The sequence below is a fragment of the Tyto alba genome, unplaced genomic scaffold, assembly GCF_018691265.1.
Source record: "Tyto alba isolate M040663 unplaced genomic scaffold, T.alba_DEE_v4.0 Super-Scaffold_20, whole genome shotgun sequence".
Classification (NCBI taxonomy): Eukaryota; Metazoa; Chordata; class Aves; order Strigiformes; family Tytonidae; genus Tyto; species Tyto alba.
Genome location: NW_024881283.1, coordinates 6,700,717 through 6,724,700, shown reverse-complemented (window position 1 = coordinate 6,724,700; position 23,984 = coordinate 6,700,717). Strand labels below are relative to the sequence as shown.

Here is a 23,984-nt window from a genome sequence, read left to right as displayed (position 1 = left end):
CCACCTTCTGTACTGTGCTAGCAAGCGGTAATATGTGGCCAATATCCACCTAGATGGGAGGGAGCAATAGGATGAATGGTTTGCAGAACGTGCCTGTGGCACTGAATAAGCGCTGCTTAGCATGTAAGCCAAAGATTTTGAGCTCCCTTTAATGAGTCAGACACACAGGAGCACCTCTTCCCTGACAAAGGCTCCACGTGGTCTAAAATTGTTGCCCTGTGGAAGGTATAGGGCAATTCACCCCCTTCCCCTTGCGGCTGTTTCAGACTTTGGTAGGTGCAAGGCATATAGGTTACAGGTATGAAATGGATTATTATTTTTATTATTAGCCATCATATGGAGACTTGGCACTCTCTTAAGACAGGCTGTGGTGCCTCTGAGCAGTTTAGGCTCGATGCTGGTACACTAGGCATGTCAGCCCTGGCTGACTTTCTCTGTCAGTCTGAACTGAATGCCAGCATGCAATGCTTGTCAAGTCTCTCCTGCTTCCAGAGCACAAGCAGAAGCATTCTGATTCCCACAGCCATAGAGCTTAGGGAAATCAAGAGTAGTCTTCAGTAACTGTAAATAAGATATAAATATCCATTATGATACCAGTCTGCTATAATGCTTCTTTCTAAAACTTAAAGGTTTTTCCTATAAAGGTGAGAAAAGACTGCTGCTTTAGATATGTATCCATCAGGGCTATGAAGTGTGGTGGTTCTGCAGCTCCTTCTTGAGGGCTACAAGTGGCTGTGGCTAGGGAAACATGCTGCCATGCTGTGCGTCCACAAAGGGGCACGCGTGAGCTGCCGTGCTCTGAGGAGGCCCTGCTCGCCTTGCAGGAGAGGCCTTGTGTCTGCTTGGCCAGAGGGCTTGTGCATCCTCCATCTTCAAAGGACTTCCCTAAATGTGTTCTATCGGTGAGCTCTGCTCTGTCGGATTTAAAATGGCAGGTCAAGACTTGCTGGGCTTCCCTGTGTGGTCACGTTACGGGGCTGCCTGTATGCGTGTGGAGGTGCGTTCAAGAAGCTGGGCTTGGTCAGATGGTGCCCCTGGGAAACAGCAAATGCTGTTAGTATGTGAGCTGGTGGGATGTCTGCTTGCATAGAGAGAGATGGAAACAACAAGCTTTGGAGTGAAAAAAGGGCATGGAAACAGCAGTGGAAGACGTATGCTGTTTCTGCTTGGGCTATCTAATCCACCCTTGCATTTTCTTCAGGGATGGGGACCATTATGATGCTTTAAGAGACTGCTTGAAGGCCATATCCTTGAATCCATGCCACCTGAAGGCCCATTTCCGTCTTGCCCGCTGTCTCTTTGAACTCAAGTACGTGGCAGAAGCACTGGAATGTCTGGATGACTTTAAAGGGAAGTTCCCAGAACAAGCACATAGCAGTGCCTGCGATGCACTAGACAGAGACATCAATGCAGCCCTCTTCTCCAAGAGTGATAATGGTGAGTGCCGGTGTTCAGTGTGGTTCTTCAAGGTTATACTAAAATCTAATGATCGGACAAGGAATTTTCTCCTTAAACTGCCCCTCTGAAGTAAAGCTTCAACTTCTGAGAGAGATTGATTGTTACTGTGCATAAAAACTGGCCTGAGCCTGTTCTTTCCTTGCAGCTGGTCCTGGTTTGCTCTCAAGCGAGAGTATGATAAAAGGAGTGTGATGTACCCAGGAGATAATCTGGAAGGAAGCTTGTGCTTCTAAACCCTGCTCCCTGCTGGAATTGTCCTTAAGTCTTCTCTATAGCTGTTGGGGTGTCCTAGAGTGCAGTTTGCTGAGAATGTGTTCCTCCCCAAATTGTGATGAGGGAAATCTGTTGTCTTTCTAGCTGAAGACAAGAAAGGGGGTGGCCCCATCCGACTGCGAACCACAGGCCGCAAGGACTCCATCTCAGAGGATGAGATGGTGCTGAGGGAGCGCAGCTATGACTACAAATTCCGATATTGTGGCCACTGTAACACTACCACAGACATCAAAGAGGCCAATTTCTTTGGCAGGTATGTTGGCAGAGCGTAATAGGGATGCAGGACAGGAGTGTGAGCAGCAGCAGAATGCTCTCTTCCGTCGGATAAAGCCTCGTGCGTAGCCCCGTGTGACTGTTCATAAAATGACGCTGACACTGGTTTGCAGGGTTGAAAAAGATGACAGAAACCTCCTCTTTGTGTGGCTGCATGAATAGCTGGTTCAGTAGCAGATCCACAGAGGACCCGGTTGGGCTAGCGTTTCAGAAAAGCCATTTGGGATTGAAAACTTGAATCCTGGGGATGGAGGGAACCAACACAGAAAGCTTTATCTGGATCCATAAGCGTGAGGGGTGGCAGCCTGCTGATTATAGAAGCCAACTGAGATTCTCGTGTCTGCTAGAGACTAGCTTTGGCTCTGAGCTGTGATCTCCAGTCTCTGCTCCTCTCACCCTAGCAATGCACAGTACATAGTCAGTGGGTCAGATGACGGCTCCTTCTTCATCTGGGAGAAAGAAACCACCAACCTTGTTAGAGTGCTGCAGGGAGATGAGTCGATTGTGAATTGTCTCCAGCCTCATCCCAGTTACTGCTTCCTGGCTACCAGCGGCATTGACCCAGTTGTACGACTGTGGAACCCTAGGCCAGAGGTAAGGGCTGCAATAAGATATATTTGTTGTTATAAGATATAATGCACACCTGTCTTTCCTACTGGGATCTCTTGATAGTTGCAGCCCTTCTTTTGTCCTAGCGCTGCCTTGCTGAGTTCTCTCCCTTCTTGTCTTGCAGAGTGAAACCCTTAACGGCCGCGTGGTAGTAGACATGGAAGGTGCTTCCCAAGCCAACCAGAGACGAATGAATGCAGACCCGCTGGAGGTGATGTTGCTGAACATGGGGTACCGGATTACAGGACTGACCAGTGGTGGGGCTGGAGGCTCAGATGATGAAGACAGCTCAGAGGGGCAAGTCCAGTGCCGGCCCAGCTAAAACAGAACTGCCTCTCCTTCCTCTAATTGTTTGGCTGAAAGGGAACCTAGTTTCCTTGGTCCTGAACTTTCTCTGATGAATGACTGCACTGTTTCGCACTATGCACAGAGTAGGACAAGCTGGCAGGGGCAGGAGCGGCCGTCTCTTTAAACCATCGCCACCACCTCCTCCTTCTCCCGTCACGCTACTGAGCAGCATGGCAGTGCAGTCCAGGGTTTGCCTTTAGTGGAATTTAGTCCCAACAGGGGTCTTTGAGTTGTCTGTAAGCAGTGTAAGCTGGTGATTTTATTTTCTCCCAGAACTGCTGTATGATCTGGTACAGAGTGGAGTTGCCTGCGCTCTTGCATTTGCAGAGGGGATGTTAAACTCCTGAATAAAGTACAAACCTAGGGCAGGGGTTATGGAATGAATTTACTGCAGTGATCTTGGTCTTGAAAGCTTGACTATGGTTTTGTGCTAGCAGACTGTCTAAAGGCCCCTGGTTTAGGGTTGTTGGCCATGAAACACCTGTTTTGTCCCATAACATCTTTCTTCTGGCTTCCATCTCTAACACATTGTCACCAGATGTAGCTGTGTTGTAGTAAGGACTGGATATTGCCTGTCTTGTCCCTGGGCATCTGTCTTAGTTGATGAATCAGTGAAGGCACTGAGTATGTGCAGCTCAACAGGGCAGGATGTGCTTGCCCAGCTCTGATACTTTCTTCTGTGGTTTATGAACCCATGGAGAAATGTGACAGCAATGGGAGCAAGTTTGACCATAGGCCTAGGACTCATGTAGCTAAAGCTGCTGAGGAAAGGGGCTGGTAACAGCACTCTTCCAGAGCTTCTCTCTCTGTTGCCCAAAATGTGTGTAGCTGTATTCACCTTCTCCTCTCCATCTCACCTGTGCTGGAGCTGAGAACGTTGCCACCGTGTATATGTTGCAACTAAAGTTTTGAGCTTTTAGACAGCAGCATTTTTGTGCAGTCAGCTGCTCTGTCTTGGCCAAGGTGGGCCTTCTCTGCCTCGTTGTTGGTGTAACATCAGATGGATTAGTGGTCCTCTCAGGAACCCTCCTTCCTCTTCCTTCTCTCCACACACTGACTCTGGTTGTGAAGCCAGGAGTACACCTAGAAATGCAGCATTGTACTTCCATTCCCTCCTCTTGCATGTAACATGCAGCTCTGTTTTTTTTCCTCTTGCAGTTGCCAAACACTAAATATCAAGTAGATCTTACACAGCTGTGCTACAACCGAATCTGAAGAGGTTGTTTTTTCTAGGACTATCAACTAAGACCAAAGAGCCCCTGGAGATCTTAACTGCTCTGCACTGTCTCGTATCTCTTACTGCTGAAGGTCTGAACATGCTAGCCTTGGTCCCAGGGGTGTGAGATGTGTGTCTGGGAGTGTGTGCGCATGTGTGTGTGCTGCATTAGGGCTGTTCTTCCATGTGGTGCAATTCCTGGTCTTCCTGTTCCTGCTGTGGAAAGATGAGAGGCCTCCCTTTCCTTCTCTGGCTGCTTCTGGCTGCCAGGTGTTGATGAGAGAGACTGTGCAGTGCTGGCTGATCAAGGTAACTGGCTTCCTCTCCCTTCCAGAACAGTTTTTATGAGATGAGTGAGCCTCGTACAGGAGGGAGAGGTCACAGAGTCTCGTAGCTGGCAGCTTCTCTCCAAGGACACTGCTCCCTGCATAGAGGGATCCCCGTGCCCACCTTGTAACTGCAGTGGAGCTAACTGGGACCTGATCTCTGCCCCTCAGACAAAGATATTCAGCTGCTCTCTCAGGGGTGGGTGAAACCGAGCCTTAGGAAACCCCGGTCTTGTGGGAGCATGTCCCTCACCACCCAGAAACAACTGGCTACCCTTGGGCTCTGCTGAGCTGTGATGGCAGACTGGCCCTCCATCTTCTCCTGTGAAGCAGAGCTCTCCTGGGACAGATTGTCACTTGGCTGCTTGAGAGCACATTTGGTTGTTTTCACGCAGTACCAGCGCAGTAGATGTGACTGCTTGCTCAGTTTACCTGTTTGGTTGTGTACCAACTCCCCCAACCTAGTGTACCCTGGCACTCAGTGCTCTTCAAAACCCAGAGACAGCAGAAAATTATTCTCACTTGGGTGGCTTTTTGACATGGTCTGGCCTTTTCTTTTTTTAGCTTAAGGCTTTCCTACTAGACGCATCCTCTTTTTTTTTTTTTTTTTTTCCCTCCTCCCACTCAAACTTTTTTTTTTTAGCTTGCAGTAGACAATGTCTGCAGACTTTGATTTTTAAACTGAGAGACTGAGACAGAAAGCTCTGAAGACAACAGACCTCTCCCTCCCCATTCACCTTTTGCTGTGGCAGCTATTTTTTGTTGTTTTTACCCTTGTGAGACAGTGCAGCTCTTTTACCTGCTGGTTGCAGTGTGAAAGCTATGAGATTCCCTGCCTCTGCAGTGGAGTGCTTTTTTAAATGGCTGCTTTGGTTAAAAAAAGATAAATAATAATGGGAGAGAAGGGGAGAGAAAAATCTTCCTGCCTCTAGCCCCTTTTCCCCTTGTTGTGAGCAGATTACCTGCTTTGTCACTTCTTAATGAGGAATTTGTATTTATTGGTGAAGGAAAAAACCTGCTGGGGAAGTAGGGAGAAGATGTTGCTTTATTGACCTCTGCTGTTTACTTCAACCCCCTCTTTGGGAAAGCTCCTTCCTGCTCTTTCTGGTTAACTCTTTCTAGCCTGGGATATGCAGGGATGCCTCCTTTATTTTTGTATTCTAGCAATGGGCTCTCCATTAGGAGACTCTAGGATTCTCTTAGTGTTGCAATGACCATTACTTCTCGCTTTTTCAAGTACTAAAGATGATCATCTCGTAAACTTTGCCCCTGCAGTTGTAGAGGTAACACACAAGCCTTACTGCCCTCATTAGAAGGAGCAGAAAACTTGTTTCTCTGGTCCCTGGAAGAGAAAGGGTTAAGCAATTAAACAATTCTTTGTTCTAGTTCTTTCTTGGTGTCATTTTGTTTGGGGGATTGTTCTGGCTTTGTTCTACCTTTCTCCTCTATGGAGGTGGACAAGGGTGGGCGGAGGGTGGCCTGGTTGGGCTGGATGTTGTCTATTCAACAGTGCCGCTTCATGGAGAACTGAGGCCCCAGTAAACTGGAGTGGGAAGGGGGCTGGGGGGGCCCAAAACGTGGCTTGAAAGATGTGGTGGCTACTGAGTTAGTGCTGTTAGTCTGTCCAGGTGTGGGAGCTCAGATCTGGTGGCGGAGCAAGGGCTGGGGCTGTGTTTGGGAGCAGAGTCCACCTCTGGCTTGGTTTAGAGCTAAAGCTGCAAACATTGGTCTGAGGGGAAGAGAGAAAGGATGCACACATCTTACAGAAGGCTGAATGGTGCTGTGATGGAGGTGGTTTCTCTGAATCATGCTTTATCAGGGTGGAGGGTAACATTGATAAAATCCTCGAGTCACTGCTGAACCCAAGAGTTAGAGGTGAGTGAGGGGGAGGCATAAAGCTGAGTAGGGAAAACAGTCCATCCTCGCCTTTTAAGCTCTTCTTAAATAGCCTCTTGCCCTGAGAAGCAGAGCCTGGGTGGCTTAGGCTGTGGGGCAGACCCAAGGTCACCTGCCCGAGTCCCCGTGTTACTGACTGATCTTCTGAGACGTTTCCGCTGTCAGAAACAGTGCACTTATTGCCTTAAAGTGTCTCACACTCTGCAGGGTGTGTGGGACATCAGCATTTAGACCCAGAGATGATCCCTTGCTCAAGGATATCACAAACTCACTTTCTTCTCTGGGCTCCTGCTGCAAAACTTCCCAAATGCTTTCCTGCCCTCAAGCTGCAGAATTCCAGGCCTTAACTAACAGTTAGAAAACCAGTTTGTTATTTTGAGAATCCTCTTGAACTCCTCTTAAAAATTCCTGTTGGGCACCTTTCAGCTGAAGGCCTTTTGAGGCCTCTTCATTTCAAATCCTGTCTGATATAAATTATTGCTTTAAAAGACAGCTCTGCTCAGCAGTGTGCATCCACAGCTGGAATTGGCAATCAACTAATTAGGTCGGATCTTGGACTGAATGGTTGGACAAAGAGGAAGCGTGGAAGGGGAAGCCGAGTGGTTGAATCGTCGTTGGAAATGGCTAGAAGGACCCAGAAAATTAGTTTTATTTGTAATTTGGGTAAGGGAATTGGGTTGAGGAGGAAGAGGAGCAATATGCTCTGGGATGTGGGGAGAGAGGAACAACTGCAGCCCTACTGTTGAGTTTGCTTTTCTCTGTGTGACTGTTCGCAGTGCCAGGAACAAGTCTGCAAAGGGCTCAAGATGGCTCCTGTCTCCGAGCAAAATGGGAGCAGGATGTCAGAAAACTGCCTGCTGTTGTTACAGTGAGGAATTCGGTCCTCTGCCCGTTGTGCTCCTTGTAGGTTGTTCAGGCCTTGCTGCTGCAGGAGATGAGACTGATTGGGTCCCCCTCCGGGGCTGGCAAGGAGAGAAGGTGGGCCCTTTTTGTGGATTTCATAGCCAAGAAATCATCGTGACCTGCACTTGGCTCTTTGAGCGCTTCCACCTTGTGCCCCTTGTCCCTCAGAAACCGGTGGCTCTTCCTTTAAACATAAAAGTTGCCCTGTGGGTCGGCTGTGTCAGCTGGAGAGGGGAGAGAGGAAGAAATGCAGCTTTCAAGTGACGGAGGAAGCAGAAAATACCTGAAGGTTAAAGCCGAGGGGTGAGATGGCTTAGGGGCATGCTTTTGGGGTGGGTGGCTGAGCCTGCGTATGTTCTTGCGCTTGTGAGTAGCACCATCATCAATACAGATGCGAGTGACGTTTCTGGTTCACGCTGAGCGATTAGAGGCTGTCACATTGCAGCAGGCACAGACCACAGGAAAGGAACAACAAAAACACAAAGCAACCCACCCCAGCATCACCTCCAGGGTGGGGGAAGGACGCCTTGGTGTCCTCCATCAGCCCGTGCCTCGGTGACATTTTAAATAGACTCCTGCACGCGGTGTTGCCTGCTGCTGCCTTGGTTGTCAATGTCAGAAGGGGGAGGGGATCTCTTCCTTGAGTGGTTTGGTTCTGGCAGTCCCTGTAATGTTTGAGCTGTCACAACAGGGAAGGTTCCCAAGGAAGCTGCTTACCGAACGAGAGCTGGCTGGGTGCCTGCTTCTTTCAGGCTCAGAGATGAGCCGGGGTAGAAAGGGGAGGTAACCGAATCCCTTCCAGGCCGAGCTCCAGCTATAGCCATGGTGGCGAGTGCTTGGACAAGCCCAAACCGGTGTGAGGTCTGGGCTGCCGCTTCCCGGAGCGGGCAGGCTCTCCTCTCAGAAGGGCTCGGCGGCTCCAGGGTGCGAGCGATGCACTGGCACCTGCAGTGAGTAGGCAAAGATCATTGTCCTGAGGATGTCTGGGCCGATGACGGGAGGTAGGGCTGCTCCCTCGCTGGCAACGGGAGAGAGGAGCCATCGGTGGCAAGGTGCTGGCAGAAGTGGGAGTGAAACCTTTTGTTTCTCGTCAAATGAGAGCTTGCAAAAACAATGATGGCAGTATTCCTGCTCTGTACATCGATCCAGTATTGTAGTCAGGCAAGATAGCTGCAATAAAAAGCCCAGCCTTTAATTTTATGCATGGAGAACTTCTTACCTGCTCTCCCCTCCCTGTTCCACCACCACCACACCACCCCCCCCACACACACCACCCCCCCCACCCCCCCCCCCGCAGTTTCTTTTCCAACTGCAGCTATTTTTCCCTGCTGACTTCAGGTGTTTTGTATTCTGCTTAGATCAATAGCAGTAGAACAGCAGCAGCTTTCCAGTTGTCACTAGGAAGACCCTGCTGTCAGCTACAGCTCACCCATTTTCTGCCAGTGCGGTACTGGGGATGGAGAGCCCTTCTGCTTGCCTGACAAACACAAAAGACAGCTGTGCAGTACAGGAGTGCTGTATTGATTATTTTTATTTTATTTTTTTTTTTAAATCCAGCCAGGGGAAAATGGTGTTCTTCCCATGCTCCAGCAGCTGGGTTTGACTTCCTGCACTTGGTTTAAGAGGGAATAAACGGGGCTGTGTGAAATGCCCCCTGCCCACACGGGAGGGGAGGGTGTGAGGCTCTGTGGGGAGACGCGTCCTGCTGAGGCTGTCGCCGTCGTCCTTGCTGCGTGGCTTTGCCAAGGGAGCTGGTCCCTGGTGATATGCTGCTTAGCAGCCTCCGACACACAAGCAGGAAGAGCAAATCCATTGCCTAATCCGACAAACGTGCCAGGACCACATTAGCTGATGTGAACATTGGCCCCTATTCATAGATTTTTAACAATCTCTGATATTTATGTTAGCCTGGAGCAAATCAATGCAAGTATTTTTCTTCATCGAACAAAAAGTGTTCACTGAAACACATACAACCTTTGTGCACATCTTCCATCCAAAGTGCCAAAATAGGAAATGTCTGTTAGAAACCAAAGCACCAGGCATGGCTTTGCTCTCAAGAGTGTCTATATTTCCTCGGCTTTCTCTCTTTTGGAACCCGACTATTTTGTGAATTCCCTCACCATCAGATTCCGAGGAGCACAATCTCAGGCTCTTGATCAACTCTTGACGCAGTGACATGTCGTGCTGAGATGGTGCCCCACACCACAGCTTGAGGTGAGCGCCTCAGTGGATGGCTCTGCTTCCACCCAGATGCCTCTGAAGCAGCCATCCCCCTTGGAGGGGCTGTCCTAAAACATGATCTAGACTGGGAAATGAGGTGGGATGTTAGGTGATCTCTTGAGGGCTCGGTAGAGGCGAGGAAATGTAGTCTTCAGTGCAGTACTAAGCTAGTTGTGTTGAAGCCCAAGTACTCGTATGACAAGCTAGCATGTATCGAGTGCGGGTAGACCCCTCTACACTAGACTGTTAGCAAATGCTTTCTACTGCCATAGCGGCAACTCCGAATTTGTGTCCCCTCTGACATGCCTCTGCTGTGGGTAGAGGTTACAGATCTCCTGGGCTTTCAAGCTGGAAGCTTCACTAGCCTAAAATTCAGTGAGCATGTAAATGCTGTTCTGTCCCCAGAACAGAGAATACATTGATAAATGTGGAAGGCTGGACTCGGCTTAATTATTGAGCAAAATCAGGTAATGGAAAGCAGAACACATAGAGATAAGCCTTTGATGAAGGAGAGAAAATTTGGTAAGAAGTGGGGCCGTGATGTGGAAGCTGTAAGTTTGTAAGTTTGTGATGGCTGTTGGGAGCGCGGCTCTCAACGTTAACAGGGTTTGCTAATAACAAAAGCCAGCACCTCGGCGTGCCGGAGCTGCGCGGGAGGAGGAACCCAACCACCTGCAGCAAGGGGCCAAGACTGTTTTATTAGCAAACCCCTTCGGCTGCGTGCTGTGTACCACCACAACCAGGGCTGGAGAGCTCTGCTGATCATGGGCTTTGAAGGGAAACGCAGCTCAAGGTCTCTGCGTGAGGAGGAAACGAGCAGCTTCCAAGGAAAGCCGGGAAGGATGTGGAGAGGAGAGCGGGGGCTGGACAGGTGGCAGCTCTCCTGCACATCCTGGGTCTGCTGGGCTGGGGCAAGCGATGTCCTCCCTGTTCTTCCCACTAGTTCAGTGCGTTGTCACTCTGTATCTTGCCGAGTGTGTTGTGGTGGGTGGAAATCTGGAATAAACGTATTTCTTCTTCAGCTTTCCCGTGTAGTTTGAATTAAACTTCCTAATAAAGCAATTGTTATTTTTCTAATCTGATTCTCCATTTGTAAATGCTGTTCCTCCCCTTGCAGTACCTTGACCTCCCCTTCTCCGAGGGGCGGCTCAGTGTGATGCTTCTTTGCACGTTCCGGAGGGGCTCTTCTCCGCGCCGGTTTCTGTGAATGACTCTTCCACCTTCTGCTCTTTGGGAAGGGCGGCGGGGAGGAGTTTGCTGCTGAGGATCCGCACGAGGTAGGTGCGAGGGGTGAAGGCACCGGCCCCTCCAGGAGCTTCACCGGAGAAGAAGCCCCCGTTGCGACATCTTCTCTCCCCCCCACTCCCCCCACCCCGGCCCTTCTGCACCCCGCGAAGCCGCTGGAACCCCGGGGGGGGTGTGAGGAGCAGGGAGCCAACGCTCCGTCCAGCAGCGGCCCGGGCTGATGGAGCCCCGGGGCCCTTCCCGCCCGCTCCGGGGGGGGGGGGGGGGCTCTGCTCGGTGCCGCTTCCTGGTTACCGGCCGTGGCCGGAAGCGGGCGCGGTCTCCAAGGAAGTGACGCAAACGCGGCGGGCCGCGCGCTGGGGGGCGGGGGGGCGGGCCCCGGTGATGGCGGAAGCGGAGGCCAAGATGAAGCAGTTTAATGGTGGCGGCGGGGCCGGGCTGGACGCCGAGCGCGGCCGCTTTCCTTACTGCGTGGTGTGGACGCCCATCCCCGTCCTGACGTGAGTGCGGGGGCCGGGGCCCCCCTCGCCTCTCCCGGGAGCCCGGCCGGCTTTGGGGGAACCGGCTGCCTGGCCTGCTCCGGGGGCAGGCGGGGTCCCCGGCCCGCTTCGGGGTGCCAGGTTGCTTCGGGGCCCGCGGAGCATCCAGCCCTTGGGGTAGTGCTCTCCTCTCCCCGCAGCAAGGGCGTGTTTGGGGAAAGCTCGGCGGTGAGCGGGCTTGTCTCCGCAGGAGAGCGGGCGTGAAACGTGGGAAGTCTTTCATGGTTTTGGAGGAAAGGTTTGGCTGCGGGGATCTTAGACCACCTCATGCCTTGAGGAGAGTCTCTGCGCTTCGCTTTTGATGAGTTAGAAGTTGATTTGCCTTCCCAGTCTTGGCGGCCAAGTGTAAGCACGCTCTGAGGAGATCTGAGTTTTTCTCTGGTCGTGGGAAAATTAAAAACTGTAAAATGTGGCTTTGGGGGTAGTCTGGGAACACAAAGGCTTGTTTTTATGCCTTCCTCTTTCCCTCCGGTTCAAATCAGGTGATAATGTTTACTGAGCCAGAGCTGAAAGTCAGGTAGAAGACGTGGTGTGGTCTGTGCCAGGATTGGGAACGGCATCGCAACTCTCCTCGGCGAGGGGAAGCTGCAACTTTCCTGCTGCTGTCTCTCATAGAGCTACAAACCAGCTTTGGTTTTTACCTCTTTTTTTTTTTTGACTGCTAAAAATTCCCACCTTAGTCTTTTTCTCAAGGATTTTCCAAAGCTTTTAACCTTCTTATCTCCTGCTGGGACTGATGAAGAGAGCTGACCTGCTCCCAAAGTCACTGGGCATCCGTATTTGTTTGTGGGTTCATTCCCTGATGAATAGTAACATCTTCCTGTTGATTTGTTTTGCAGCAGAAATTTTGGTGGTGTTATTTGTCAAAATCTCTCATTCGACTGCATATTAGCTCCATTTTCTCCCTCTGAAGTTTCCTGTCATCCTTGGATTTGGGGGCTTAAAAACTAGTCAGTGCTGAAAGGAGGATTAAAAAAAGGAGCAAGTGCCTAGACCTTTGAAGGTGGCAATGCTGTGACAGTGTTATATTCAGCTGTATCTTCTGGCTGATAAAACATTGCACAGGTAGCCAAACTGTCTGGCCACTTTGCATCGCACCAGATAGGAACACGCAGAGGGTAAGTGGTGCCAGTGCAGAACATCAAACCTTGCAGAGTCCTTTCTCTACGTCACAGGGTTATGTTATCAATGGGAGCTATATGCTATTTATAACCTCAGCTGCGCTTATCGGCGTGTGTGGCTTGTCTTTCCTCGTAACATCTAACCGCCTCAGTCCCTTTTGATTTTGATAGTTTTAGGATTTCTCTGATTGAGCCGTGACTTGTGAATCTGTTTCTGGTTAGAGTTGCTGTAATCTCTTCTGAAATATTAGTCACTGTGCACAGTCCCTCGGGGAGAGAGGAGTGAGAAATCAGAGAGAGGGCAGCAAACCTGAGAATGCCTGAGGATGTGGGAGAGAGCTGTAACTTGGCCTGAAGTATCTCCTTCTGAGTGGTGATGATGGAAGAGGGTTGGGATACAGATCTGCTGCTCCCTGGGGCCATAAATATCCAACGTGGAGGAGAAGGTCTTTGAAACAATGGGATTGTTTAGAGGAGGGAATGCTCTTTCTGGAACCAGGAGCCCCATTTTCTGTCTGGGGTGCTTAAATCTAGTTTGCTGTGAAAAGCTGCAGCGTAGGTAGGAAGATGGGCAGGGTGACCTTATTTTCAGTTGTTGAAGTGGAAAGTCTGGTTTTATCTGAAGGAGGTTTCTCCTGGATCTGACCTTTTCGCTTGGATTCGCAAATGGCTTTGCTCTGAGAGACCAGGGCTCGCCTTCCCCTGGCCAGGGATGTGTGTGGTATGGGCTCTCCGTAACTGCCGCCGCGCACGGTAAAATCCCAGAACCTGACAGCCCCGCGGCCGAGCTGACTCTAGACCTGCTGGTCAGCACAGCTTTGGGTATTCCCTGCGCGGTTTTCTTTTGCTTGTACCTCTTCCGCGTCTTTACCGGTCTTTGCCTGGCTTTGGCTCACCTGCTTTCATCTCGCGGCTGCTGTCACACGCTAACTGTGCCTGTCTGTCCCATGCTATGCAGTTGGTTGTACGGCCGCTCCAGCAGTCTCCTGGCAGCATGTTGCACGTACTCGGTGTGAGCGGGGGGCAAATATCTCAGCCTGACGGTTCGCTTGTTGCCTCGGTAGATGGCTCTTCCCGATCATTGGCCACATGGGGATCTGCACGTCGACTGGAGTCATTCGGGACTTTGCGGGGCCGTACTTTGTCTCAGTAAGTAGATGATGGATCCGGGTGCTTAAGCAGAATCTGTGTTTGGTCCGCTTCTCGCCTTTGCTGGTGACTTTTGAGCCATCCCCTGTATTTTGCAGCTCAAAGTTCTGCAAAGTAGTGGCTTCAGATGTTTCTGAAGATCATGGATCTTTGCTATTACTCCGTGGGCTGTTGTCTGGTGGAGGTCGTTTGGGGGATATGATAGATAGCGGCTAGTTGGTTTGGTGAGCAGAAGAGAAAAAACTCTTGTAGTCCGGGCTCTTAATTAGGAATTTTGGACCTAAATTCTCTCACGGTAGTCTAATTCTGAGCAGCAGAAGCTGCCTTCCAACTTCCTCAGCACGCCTGTTACTGTCATGCTGCTTAGCATCAAGTATGTGCTAGTCTTCTAAACTGCTTTATAGTCTGATGGATTTTGAAAGTAAGGGAGTTTTAAGTTGGGATAATGAATGCTCTTAATAGATCAGGACATTTACAACTTTGAGTTAACAAGGTATTAGAAGTTTTCTTTAAAAAAAGGGAGGTGGAACAAGGTATTTACACCATATAGCTAGATGATTGCACCATGTATAGAGTATAAATATACTCATGCCCAGAACAGGAGTATGAAAACAATTGAAATCTAAATACAGACATGTAAATAAGATTGGTGTCTTGAGACTGCTGAGGCAATGTGACAGTTTTATCACTAAGCAATTGCGGGCTGTGAGGCCTTCTAGCAAGAGTCATGTCATGAATATTGCGTGGGTTTATCCTCTTGAGACATTTTTCCTTTTTTGTAGGAAGACAACATGGCATTCGGGAAGCCAGTGAAGTAAGTGGTCTTGTTAGTTTTTATTAAACTAACCAACTGACCTGCAGATGTCCTTTAATTCATGGAGACAGACATGCTATAATATTGCTTTTCTTGTTGTTCAGGTGCCCTAATTCAAGTGGATGGCTACTGTATCTGCTTTTCAAAAAAACATGTTAAATTAAATCTTTTTAGAAGCATGACAGCAATGTAGTAGTATTAATAACTAGAGCTGTATGGAGCCTTTATTAAAAAAAAAAAAAGAAAGGGAAGGCTAAAACGTTTTAATATAATGTTAACAAGCACTCCAAGTAAATACTGCCTGCGCTGTACTAATGAACTGTCATCACTTACATCCTGTTAATGATTTTCTGGGGGGAGGAGGAAAGGTGCCTGGGTTCTGTGTATCTGTCAGATCAGGTTAACCTTTTGAATGGCCGGAAGGTTTCATATCACAGGATGTGAAAGCAGCTCAGAGTTTTGTCTGTGCCCCTGAGGTCTGCAGTTTCTTTATCTGGGGTGCGGAGGGTGCTGAGCAGCAGTTTCTGCTGCCCTCTGCAGCATACGCTTGTCTTGAAGAGCTCGGCTCCGTGGACTCCAGAGATAGTGGAGTCTCTAAGTTCCTTAAGCATCTTCCTGCTGGGAAGAGCAAGAAGTTGTGAAGGTGCAGCAGTAACGCAAAGGGATCCGTTCTCATCCTTCTAGGTACTGGAAGCTGGATCCCAGCAAAGTATATTCCACTAGTCCCAATGCCTGGGACACAGCTGTACACGATGCCTCGGAGGAGTACAAGCACCGAATGGTACGGCTCTGGTGGTGATGTCCTGTCTGTGTGAGAAGGAATATCTCCCCAGAGTTGGGTCCTTGCTGCTGGAGTGGGACCTGTGGCTCTGCACCAGCACAGGGTGCACAGCTGGGGAGCCTCAAGAACAGGATTTCTAATCCCGTGCTCCTTTTTCTGTTGTAGCACAACCTTTGCTGTGATAACTGCCATTCCCATGTGGCTCTGGCCTTAAACTTGATGAAATACGATAACAGCACCTCCTGGAACATGGTGAAACTCTGCTTCTTCTCACTCCTATATGGGAAGTATGTAAGGTAAGCTGAGGAGCAGTCTAGATTCAGCAGACAAAGGGGCTTTTTCTTTGTTCTTCCTAGCCCCCTAAAGCATCAGCCTGCCCTGTGGAGAAGGGAGAAACATCTCTTCCCCCACACATGTATGTTGCTAGTAGGTGGTACTGTCACTGCGTGTTGCCTGTTCTTAGGAAAAGAACCAAGAGTGCTTGCTGGCTTGCACTAGATGCTGCTCCTGAAATACTGTATCTGGCAGCTAATTTAGGGTGCCTGGAATTTGGGAAATGATAGCTAAAGCAAATCTCGCTCTGTTTTCTTGTGGCTGGGTTAGGTCAGAACATAAGGTCATAGAATGGCTTGTCTCCAAGGATTACTGGTTTCTCTTCCTTCTCTTGAATCTTGTTTACATACAAGACAAACTGGTCAGACTTCAGCTGCTGTGGAGCTTCCAACTTGAGTGGAGGGGGAAACCCTGAGCTTTCCTTACTAGAAAGGGCACTTAATCTCCATTTCAGCTCCTTGTGCTTGAAGAGGAGATTCTACGAGGACTGGCCTGCATAAAGCTTTGGAGTTGCTCCACTTCTGTTCAGTCTTCCCTGTTCTTGAAAAGCTTCTCTACCAGATTTTAGCCAAGTGTAGTCCCAGCCATCTTGGTTAAATGCGCCAGCAGCCTGAATAACGAGGCCTGTGGTAATGGTATTTAATTTCTTGTGGTCTCCTGTCACCACTCTTGTCTGTACAGATCTGAAACGTGCTAGTCTTCGAACTGAATTTAAGCTAGAAGGAGAGTCCAGCCCTGTTGTTCATGATATAGTTATTTGTGGACCTGACTTAGCCTCTATTTTTAATACTGACTGAATCTCCAGGATGTGATGTGTGGCAGTGCCAGCAACGGATAAGAAAGTCAGAAGGGCATCTGTGTCCCTCTCATTTCTTCAGTTATTCTAACATCCTTCATTTTGTCTTTCTCTGCTGATTTCGTATGTTTAAACCCTTCCCCTCTTTTCCTGTTTTTCAGCATAGGGGGATTTGTGAAGACCTGGCTTCCCTTTGTCCTCTTCTTGGGGGTCATCATGACCGTTGTTCTCACACTTCATTTGCGGTGATGGCAGATGTGAACTCCCCATTCCATGGGCACACGAAGGAAGAAACTGTGACTGTGACTGATCCAGTGAGATGGCAGCATGGGACTCTGGGATGCGTTTTCTGGGGAAGGTGGCAACTCCACTCCATTGTAGCAGCTCATCTTTGTTTCCTGGAACTGGCTTCTTTTCCTTCTGTTTTTGTTCTGTCGATGGTGTCTCCCAGTGTCAGGGGTCTTGAAGCCTCTTGCTCTCTCCCTGAATATACTCCCTTTCTGCAATTTGGTAGGTAGACACCCAATCAGGAAAGGAGAGGTGTCGCACCTTTGCTTTCAGTGCCAAGTGAAAAGCCACAAGGAGCACGAGCAGATAACACCTTGTAAGGTTCTCTCTGATCACCTGGTTTCTTCCTCTTGGCAGAGTTCATCAGCTGCTTCCTCAGATTTCCCGAATCTCCAAGAAGGAGTTGTTTCCCCGTTGCACGACTCTCCTGTAGCACATGTTTCAAAGTGGAGGTGTGGGGTTCCTCTGGGGGATGTGGAGTGCCGCAGCACTCACGGATGGTCTCCCCAGAAGTGACAGAAAGGCGCTGACGGCGGGATGCTCCTCTGAGGAGGCGCACAGAGGAACGCTCTGTGGCAGGGCAAATTCAGCTGGTCCTGCTGGTGAGCCCAGGAAGGCAGGAAAGTCCATCGAGTGGCTTGGGTATGGCGCATGGCAGTCTTTCAGTAGCCTGTTGCAGAGTTGGGAGTCTACTGCTACGTCCCTTTTAGCTTGTGCCAGAAAAAATAGAGCTTCTCCCTGTGCTCTGAATATCTAAAATTATTGTTACGCTTCTCACGAGCCACTCACTTTCCTTTGATCCTTAGTACTTTGTGTGTCGCAGCATTGGTGAGCCTGCAGAGGTGGCAGCAGCAGCAGGGACACATTTCTGGGGCAGAAGACTTAAGGTAGGGGTTTGAAAGCATCCATGAGAGCAGCACCTGAGACCTCAGCTTAGCGGGGCTGTCAGAGATTAAAAGATAAGGTGAAGGGACTGGAAAGCATCCATGTTCTGGTTGGGCTTTGCAGCAGCAAACTGGGACACTGGCTTTCTTGTCGCTGGCTCCAGGATGGTCAACAGAAGGTCTGTGTACTTCCTTGGCGTGCTTTGAAGAGCACACCTGGGGCAAAAGCACTTTGCAGGACTGGCTTGGATGTGAGAAATGCTGGCCTGGCAGCGCTGGGGGGGGCTGATGGCCCCTCTGAGCCCTGGATCGGGCAGGATGAGTAGCATGGGGGCAGGTTGTTTTTGAGTTCCAGGCAGGAAGTGAATTTGGACATGACCCAGAGCCTCTTGCAGAGCGAGAGGTCTGGGTCTGTGTGTGCTGAGGCTCTGGCCTGCAGATGCTGCTTTCTCTGGGGCTCTGAGCCAGGTGGCTTTCTTTAAAAAGCATGGCTGAAGGTTTATATGCAGTTGAGCAGATCCCTTCTGACTGCAGGGGCGGGAGAGTAGATTTTCCACTCATGCCCTGAAAGGCCAGCTCTTTACTCCACTACCTGATGGATTTCAACCTCAAGGAGTGCTCGTGGCCAGCAAGAAGGCTCTTCTCGACTGCCTGCCATCTCTCTGGCTCCCTCTGACTGGGAAGGCCATTCACTGTCACCTGGCTCTCAGGCCTGTCCCCGTGTGCCTCTCCATCCGCTTCCATCTCTAGCCATACGGGAGGCTTGGGGACTCCTCTTGGGCTCCTCAATTTCTGCATTTCCTCCTTTTCCTCAGTCACTTAACCCCTTTAACCCTCCCTTCTCCCTAGTGTCCACTTGCCTCTGTCACCTGGTGCTGGCCTTTCTGGGATGGGTGGAGATGTGCAGACCTCAGTGCCCTTCCCCGTCTACCTGGAACTGAAATAGTCGTCGGTGTCTGCTCTGCACAATCATCTCAAGCCTGTGTGGAGGGCGGGCTGCAGGGTGCTGGGCCTGGGGCTGATTAGAAAGCCAAGATCTTGATCAAAGAGAACCTTACGATGAAAGGATGGTGTCTTACCGAGCTCCTCTGTGCTGCTGCGGTCTCCACCCGGCTAGCCTGCTGGCTAACGTGCCCTAGGACAAGCCAGTTGAACAGGAGAGATTAGTCTTTTGCCTCTGTTTTTAATTTAAGTATGATTTCTCGGAGTGACCCGCCAAGGATGCGCTTGGAGTCCCTGGCCCCAGGGCTGAAGCCAACCTGTCTTACACAGTAGCAATAACCTAGAGACTCCTAGGCCTGTCTCACACGTTGATTCAGTGTTTTATCGACAAGCTATACAAGTGTTGCCAAAGCTGAGACTTCAATTTGTCGGGAGAGGCCGGGAGCGGGGCTGCTGGCCACTGTCCCTGCTCCTGGGACTTCTGAGAACATGCCGAGTGCCATTCCCCACCGTGAAAATCCTTGTCGTTTGCTCCTAACGCTTTTTTCACCAGATCTGGGTTTCGAATGGACACTTTACCATGAGCAGCAGGTGAGCCTCGTAAGTTGCTTGGAGTTCTGGCTGAACAGCCGACCCGCTTCCACCGACGGAGACGGAAGACTGCTCCGGGCATCCGAAGGAAACGCGGCTAACGGGAGAGCAAGGCCCGAAGCTGAGGTACGGCAGGGCCAGCCCGCACGTCCGTGCTGGACACTCGGAGCTGCACAACGCAGGATGATGCCCACGGAGGTCGGCTGCTGGGCGAGGCGGGTGGGCTGGTCACGTTTACAGGTTTTCCTACGCTGTGGGAGTGCGGAGGAAGCCCGGCGGTGCTCGGCGTGGGTTCCCCGTGGCGCTGCAGCCAGCGGCTGCGGTCGGTGGGGGGGGGGGGGGGAGTGGGCTGCTTCCTCTTGGCGTGGGAGGTGGCAGAATGGGTGGGTGGGGAAGGAATGTCCTCTCCTTGCAGCTTCCTTCATCTCGCCACCGGCTTCTTCGCAGTGCCCCCTTCAACCAGCCACATCAAAGGTCCACCCTGTCCTTCACCTCCCAGATGCCAGTTTTCCGCTCCCCTCCTTTCCCCTTTGCACGTGCTTGTGCTGCAGAGCTCCGTGGCTTTGCCGTTGCTCTCTGGCGAGGGCGAGCCCTCCGTACCCTCATCCTTTGTTCTCTTCATCTCTGTGGGGCGCTGGATTACTTTGTAAATATTTAAACTGTGCTTCTGTGGTTTCATAATCCTGACGGTAGGGGAAATAAACTTATTTCTGTGGATGTCTCCAAGTGTAGCATCTCTTATAGTCACGACTCTTTCCTCCTTCCAGCCAGGAGCGGGATGAGTATTCACTCCAGCCCCTCTCCTGCCCCATGGCAGTGTGTCTGGCTGCCCGCAGGAGCTGGACCCTGAAGCTCCCATGCCTTTTACCTCATGAATTTGCCCTTTCCTCTGCTCCAGATCAAACCTCACAACCCTGTTTTCTGACCTGCTGTTGGGAAGGGGGGGTTTTGGAGGCAGGAGGAACCCAAGTGCCGCAGCGTGGGAAGCATTGGCAGGGTCACAAAATTTCAAGGCCAGATCTCAAAGCCAGGGACCTACCACCAGCCTTTATTATGTCTGGGAGAAGAGGCCGTGCCCGCTTTTGCCCTTGGCTGATCCCTCAGCCTCTGCCCGGGCAGCAGAGCTGCTCTGGGAAGGAGGATGCTTTCTTAGATTATAAAACCCCTTCTTGCAAGTTGATCCCCTTTAGCTGTGAACATCTTCCCTTTCCCGTAAGTCTCTGACATCTCTATTTTCTTGGAGGCTGGGGGCCCTGGCCTCGTGGCTCCTTTCCCCCGCCAGCGCAGAGCCCCCCGTCTTCCATCTCCCTGCAGGCTGGTGGGGAGGGGACGCATGTGCTGAGTCTGGGGGAGCGGAGTGGGATGCCAAGAGCCTGCCTCGTTTTCCCCTCTCCCAGCAGGATACCACTGCCTGAACTGGGACCCAGGGGAGCTGGGGCACCGAGTGCTGTAAGGATTGCTAATGCTGCAGCCGATTTTTCCCTTACATCCGATATCCAGAGGCCAAAGCTGCAGGGTGGGGGGGAAGTAGATTTAGCCTTAAAATTCGGGGATTTAACGGCGCAGCCATCTTACAAAAACCACCACCTGGCTCCTCTCCTGCTCAGCCCCTCCATCCAAACCACGCTGCTCCTGTGGCTGTGTTAACTCCAGGCCCTGCTTCAGCTCCAGGGCTGCGGAACGGCAGCGGCGGGGATGGCCAGCAGCTTCCCAGGGCTTTATCCTGCACCCGTCTGCCGCTGGAGCACAAGGTGAGGCTGCAAAACACACCCCCGGGAACGTGCTCTGCCCGGCGTGCGTGGCTCTGTACTGCTGGAACCATCCTGCTGGGTCCCTCCTCGCCTCCCAAGCGTGGCAGGGTTTTTCAAACCCAATTCTGCTTCCCCGGGGAGCTGCAGGGAATCTGGCTGGAGGCGCGCGGGAGCTGAGCCGCGCGGTTCGGGTCGTGGTATTTGGGGATTATACAGAAGCACTCGGTCTGAATGTGCCAAGATAGTCACACTCGGGCGCCCGGGGTGCTCACAGCCGCGGCAGGAGGCTGGACTGTGCAAGCCCAGCTCCTCTCATTTATTTATTTTCTCCTCTACCTCAGCGTTGCCAGCCCAGCCCTGGGAGGGTCCGAGGCTGCTGGAAACCAGGGAGGCTGCGACACGCCGGGGCAGGATCCGTCCCAACCTGGCAAATGGCCTGAACCGAATCGTCAGAGGGACCCGGCTGCCTCCCACCCCTCTGCCCTCGCCTGGGGTGGCTGAGCGTGACCCCTCCACCCCTGCAGTCACGGTGCGGGGGCTTCTTCAGTGCGGGGAGCAGGGCCAGGGGTCCCCAACCTCCCTGTGGGGATGGGGGAGTGGGCAGCCCATCACCAGCCGTGGGGCTGGCGTGGAGCCGCCTTTGAAGTGGGGTGACTTTGCTGCAGCTGGCTGGAGGGGGAAGGAGCCCCTGTTTCTCATCCCCTTAGCCGGGGGGGCGGGGGGGAGCATCAAAGGGCTCCCTGGGGAGAAATATCAAATTGCACTTAGGCGTTTGCACGGTGGAAGCTTTTGAAGGTGCCAGCGGCGGTGGCCGGGCTGCCTGCGGCCATGGTGCCTCCGCGCTGTGCTGCCTCCGAGGCTGCAGCTCCCTCCTCATCCTCGGCCACCCCATCATCCACGTTGTTTCCCGAGGAGGGGAAGGGGATGCAAGACCCAACGTGGGGAGTCTTGATACCTGTGTCTTCCCAAGGCAGGCCTTGAGCATCATCCCCAGCCAGAGCCAAAGGTGGAAATGCCACAATGTTTCTGCTCTATTGTGGGGAATAAAAATTAAAAATTAAGAGGGGGCTGCATGTAAGCAGCCCCCCAGCCTGTGGGAGGTGGGAGTCCATCCCCGCGTGCCTGGGGAGCTCTTGAGCGGCGCATCAAAGGCACCGGGGAGGGCAGAGGGTCCCTGGGAGGGGGACACGGCCAGATGGCCCCATCGCTGGGGGGGGGACACACACACACATGTGGCAGTGTAAAAGTGATGGTATAAAGGGAAGGGGGGCATTTGGGCCTGGGGGAACCTGCTGGGGGGGTGTCTGTGGGGCAGATTTGGGGTGTGAAAGCTGCCCTGGCTTGCAGAGATGTTTGTGATCTGCAGCTGATGCCTGTGGGGGGATGTAGCATCTCCTGCCTGCATGGGCTCCGTGTGTTGGGACAAAGCCTTGTTCTCCCCTTCGGGGTCCCCGGGGGAGGGACCCCCATCCCTCCCAGCCTTCCCCCCATCACCATGTGGGGTCAACACCTCCTGGCCAGGCGGACGTGGGCCGGGGACCCCCGTCCCTCCAGAGATGCTCTTGGCAGCTGGTGGCCGCGGAGCTCAGCTCCCGCAGGATCCTTCACAGCCTCCGTTTCCCTCAGCTCCCCCCCAGCCCTGCAGCCCACCCTGGCTGCTCCCAGCCAGCGGTCCCCTGGGTGCTGCCCACACATCCAGGGTGCTCATCCATCCCCACTCCCCCACCTGCAAACCCACCAGCGGGCGAGACGCTGCCGATGCTCCGGCTCGTGCTCCCTGCCTCAGTTTCCCCCCAGAAGAGCCAGGCTTGCCTGCGCCTCCTGAAGAACAAGTCCTTGGCTGGGGGGGGGGGGGGGAGCCAGGCTGGGGAGCGGGACGGGACTTGCTCCTCGCCCCCGCTCCTTCCCCGCTGCCTGAACGCCCAGCACAGAAATGAGGCAGAACCTGTTCTGTGCACCCCCAGGGATGCTGCCAGCACCCAGGGGACAGGAGGGGTTTGCTCCCTCAGATGTGGCTTTGGAGGTGGCTGGAGCTGGGCTGCAGGCCACCGCGGCCGCCTGGCTCGCTCCACGGTCTCTGCAAGGAAAATGTCCCCGAGGGCTGACCCAGCACCTCGCTTGCCTCGTGCTGGTGGCCAGCGTGTTCCCGGGTGTCACAGGGCTGAGGGAGCCTCCGGCCAACTCCCTACCCCTCTGGGTCACCAGGGATGGGGTGGGGACACACACCGCAGGATGTGACCCACTGCTCCCCCCACGCCTCCGGCCATGGGGTTTGGCTCTGCCTGTGCTGTGCCGTGCTCAAGGCTGCCCTGAGTTTCCTGCCTGTGGCCCCAAGGGGGGCATTGCCCCACTGAGCAAGCCCATCACCAGGCTCTCGGGTGCCACCTGCCCATCCGTCCATCCATCCATCCATCCATCCATCCATCCATCCATCCATCCATCCATCCATCCATCCATCCATCCATCCATCTCCAGAGACCCAGGAGCAGGGGATGGATCCTGCCACATCCTTTCCTGTCCCAGTCCCAGCCGATAAACATTTCCCACTCTGGATGTTGCTGGTACAAAAGGTCTGGGACACACAGAAAAGACTCAGTGCCTACCCTGGGTGACCCAGAGCTGAGCCACCGGCCCCACGAACACCCCTGGAGGGACACGACAGTCCCCGAGCCATCACACCCCTCTCCCCCTGCAGAGACCCGGCCACGCTCGCTGCATTTCCAGAGCATCCATAGCAGGGACATCAGTCTGTCTGGGACCTCTCCCCACTGGAGCTGAGCAGTGAGTGAGCACCCTGCGAGGGGAGGAAGGGGAGGGTGACTGACAGACAGACAGACAGACAGAGCCGTTGCTAAAGTCTCATTTCCTTAGAAACCACGCTAAAAATAATCCCCTTCTCTTGTGGTTCTGTGCTGTGTGTGCCACCAGGCTGCTGCCGCCGCACCCTGCCACAATTCCTCCCCCAGCAGTGCTGCCATCTCCCTGTAAAGGTGGTTGGGTGATGGCTGGAGCCTGGGGGGGAGCCTGGGGGGGAGCCTGACACGCCCCTCCCCCCAGCCACCCTCCCCCTGTGATTAAGGGAAACTGAGGCACAGCCCCCCCCCCGCTGTGCCGGGGAAGGATGCTCCTGCCCTGGGTGCTGGGGTTTGCAGCTGCCAGGCATTGCTGGCCTGATCCTGCGTGGGGCTGAGCGCCCGGGTTTGTCCTGGCCAGTGGGGAGCCCCGACC

The 23,984-nt window shown here is 52.5% G+C and overlaps 2 protein-coding genes across 3 annotated transcripts in view; both read left to right on the top strand.

Annotated features, from left to right (window-relative positions):
* Window positions 1-10,599, top strand: part of WDTC1 (WD and tetratricopeptide repeats 1) — a 32,436-nt gene extending 21,837 nt beyond the window's left edge. For both annotated transcript variants that reach the window (XM_042793514.1, XM_042793515.1), the window contains exons 13-16: window positions 1,202-1,437; window positions 1,816-1,984; window positions 2,406-2,598; window positions 2,738-10,599. In XM_042793514.1, coding sequence (XP_042649448.1) covers window positions 1,202-1,437; window positions 1,816-1,984; window positions 2,406-2,598; window positions 2,738-2,935 — 796 coding nt within the window. In that variant the 3' untranslated portion in view covers window positions 2,936-10,599. The remainder of the gene's footprint in view (window positions 1-1,201; window positions 1,438-1,815; window positions 1,985-2,405; window positions 2,599-2,737) is intronic.
* Window positions 10,600-11,121: 522 nt separating this feature from the next.
* TMEM222 (transmembrane protein 222) lies at window positions 11,122-19,726 on the top strand. Its single transcript, XM_032992148.2, has 6 exons — window positions 11,122-11,267; window positions 13,492-13,576; window positions 14,359-14,390; window positions 15,075-15,171; window positions 15,337-15,467; window positions 16,462-19,726. The coding sequence occupies exons 1-6, from the start codon at window positions 11,152-11,154 to the stop codon at window positions 16,547-16,549; spliced, it is 549 nt and encodes a 182-aa protein (XP_032848039.2). The 5' UTR covers window positions 11,122-11,151; the 3' UTR covers window positions 16,550-19,726.
* The last annotated feature ends 4,258 nt before the right edge of the window (window positions 19,727-23,984 follow it).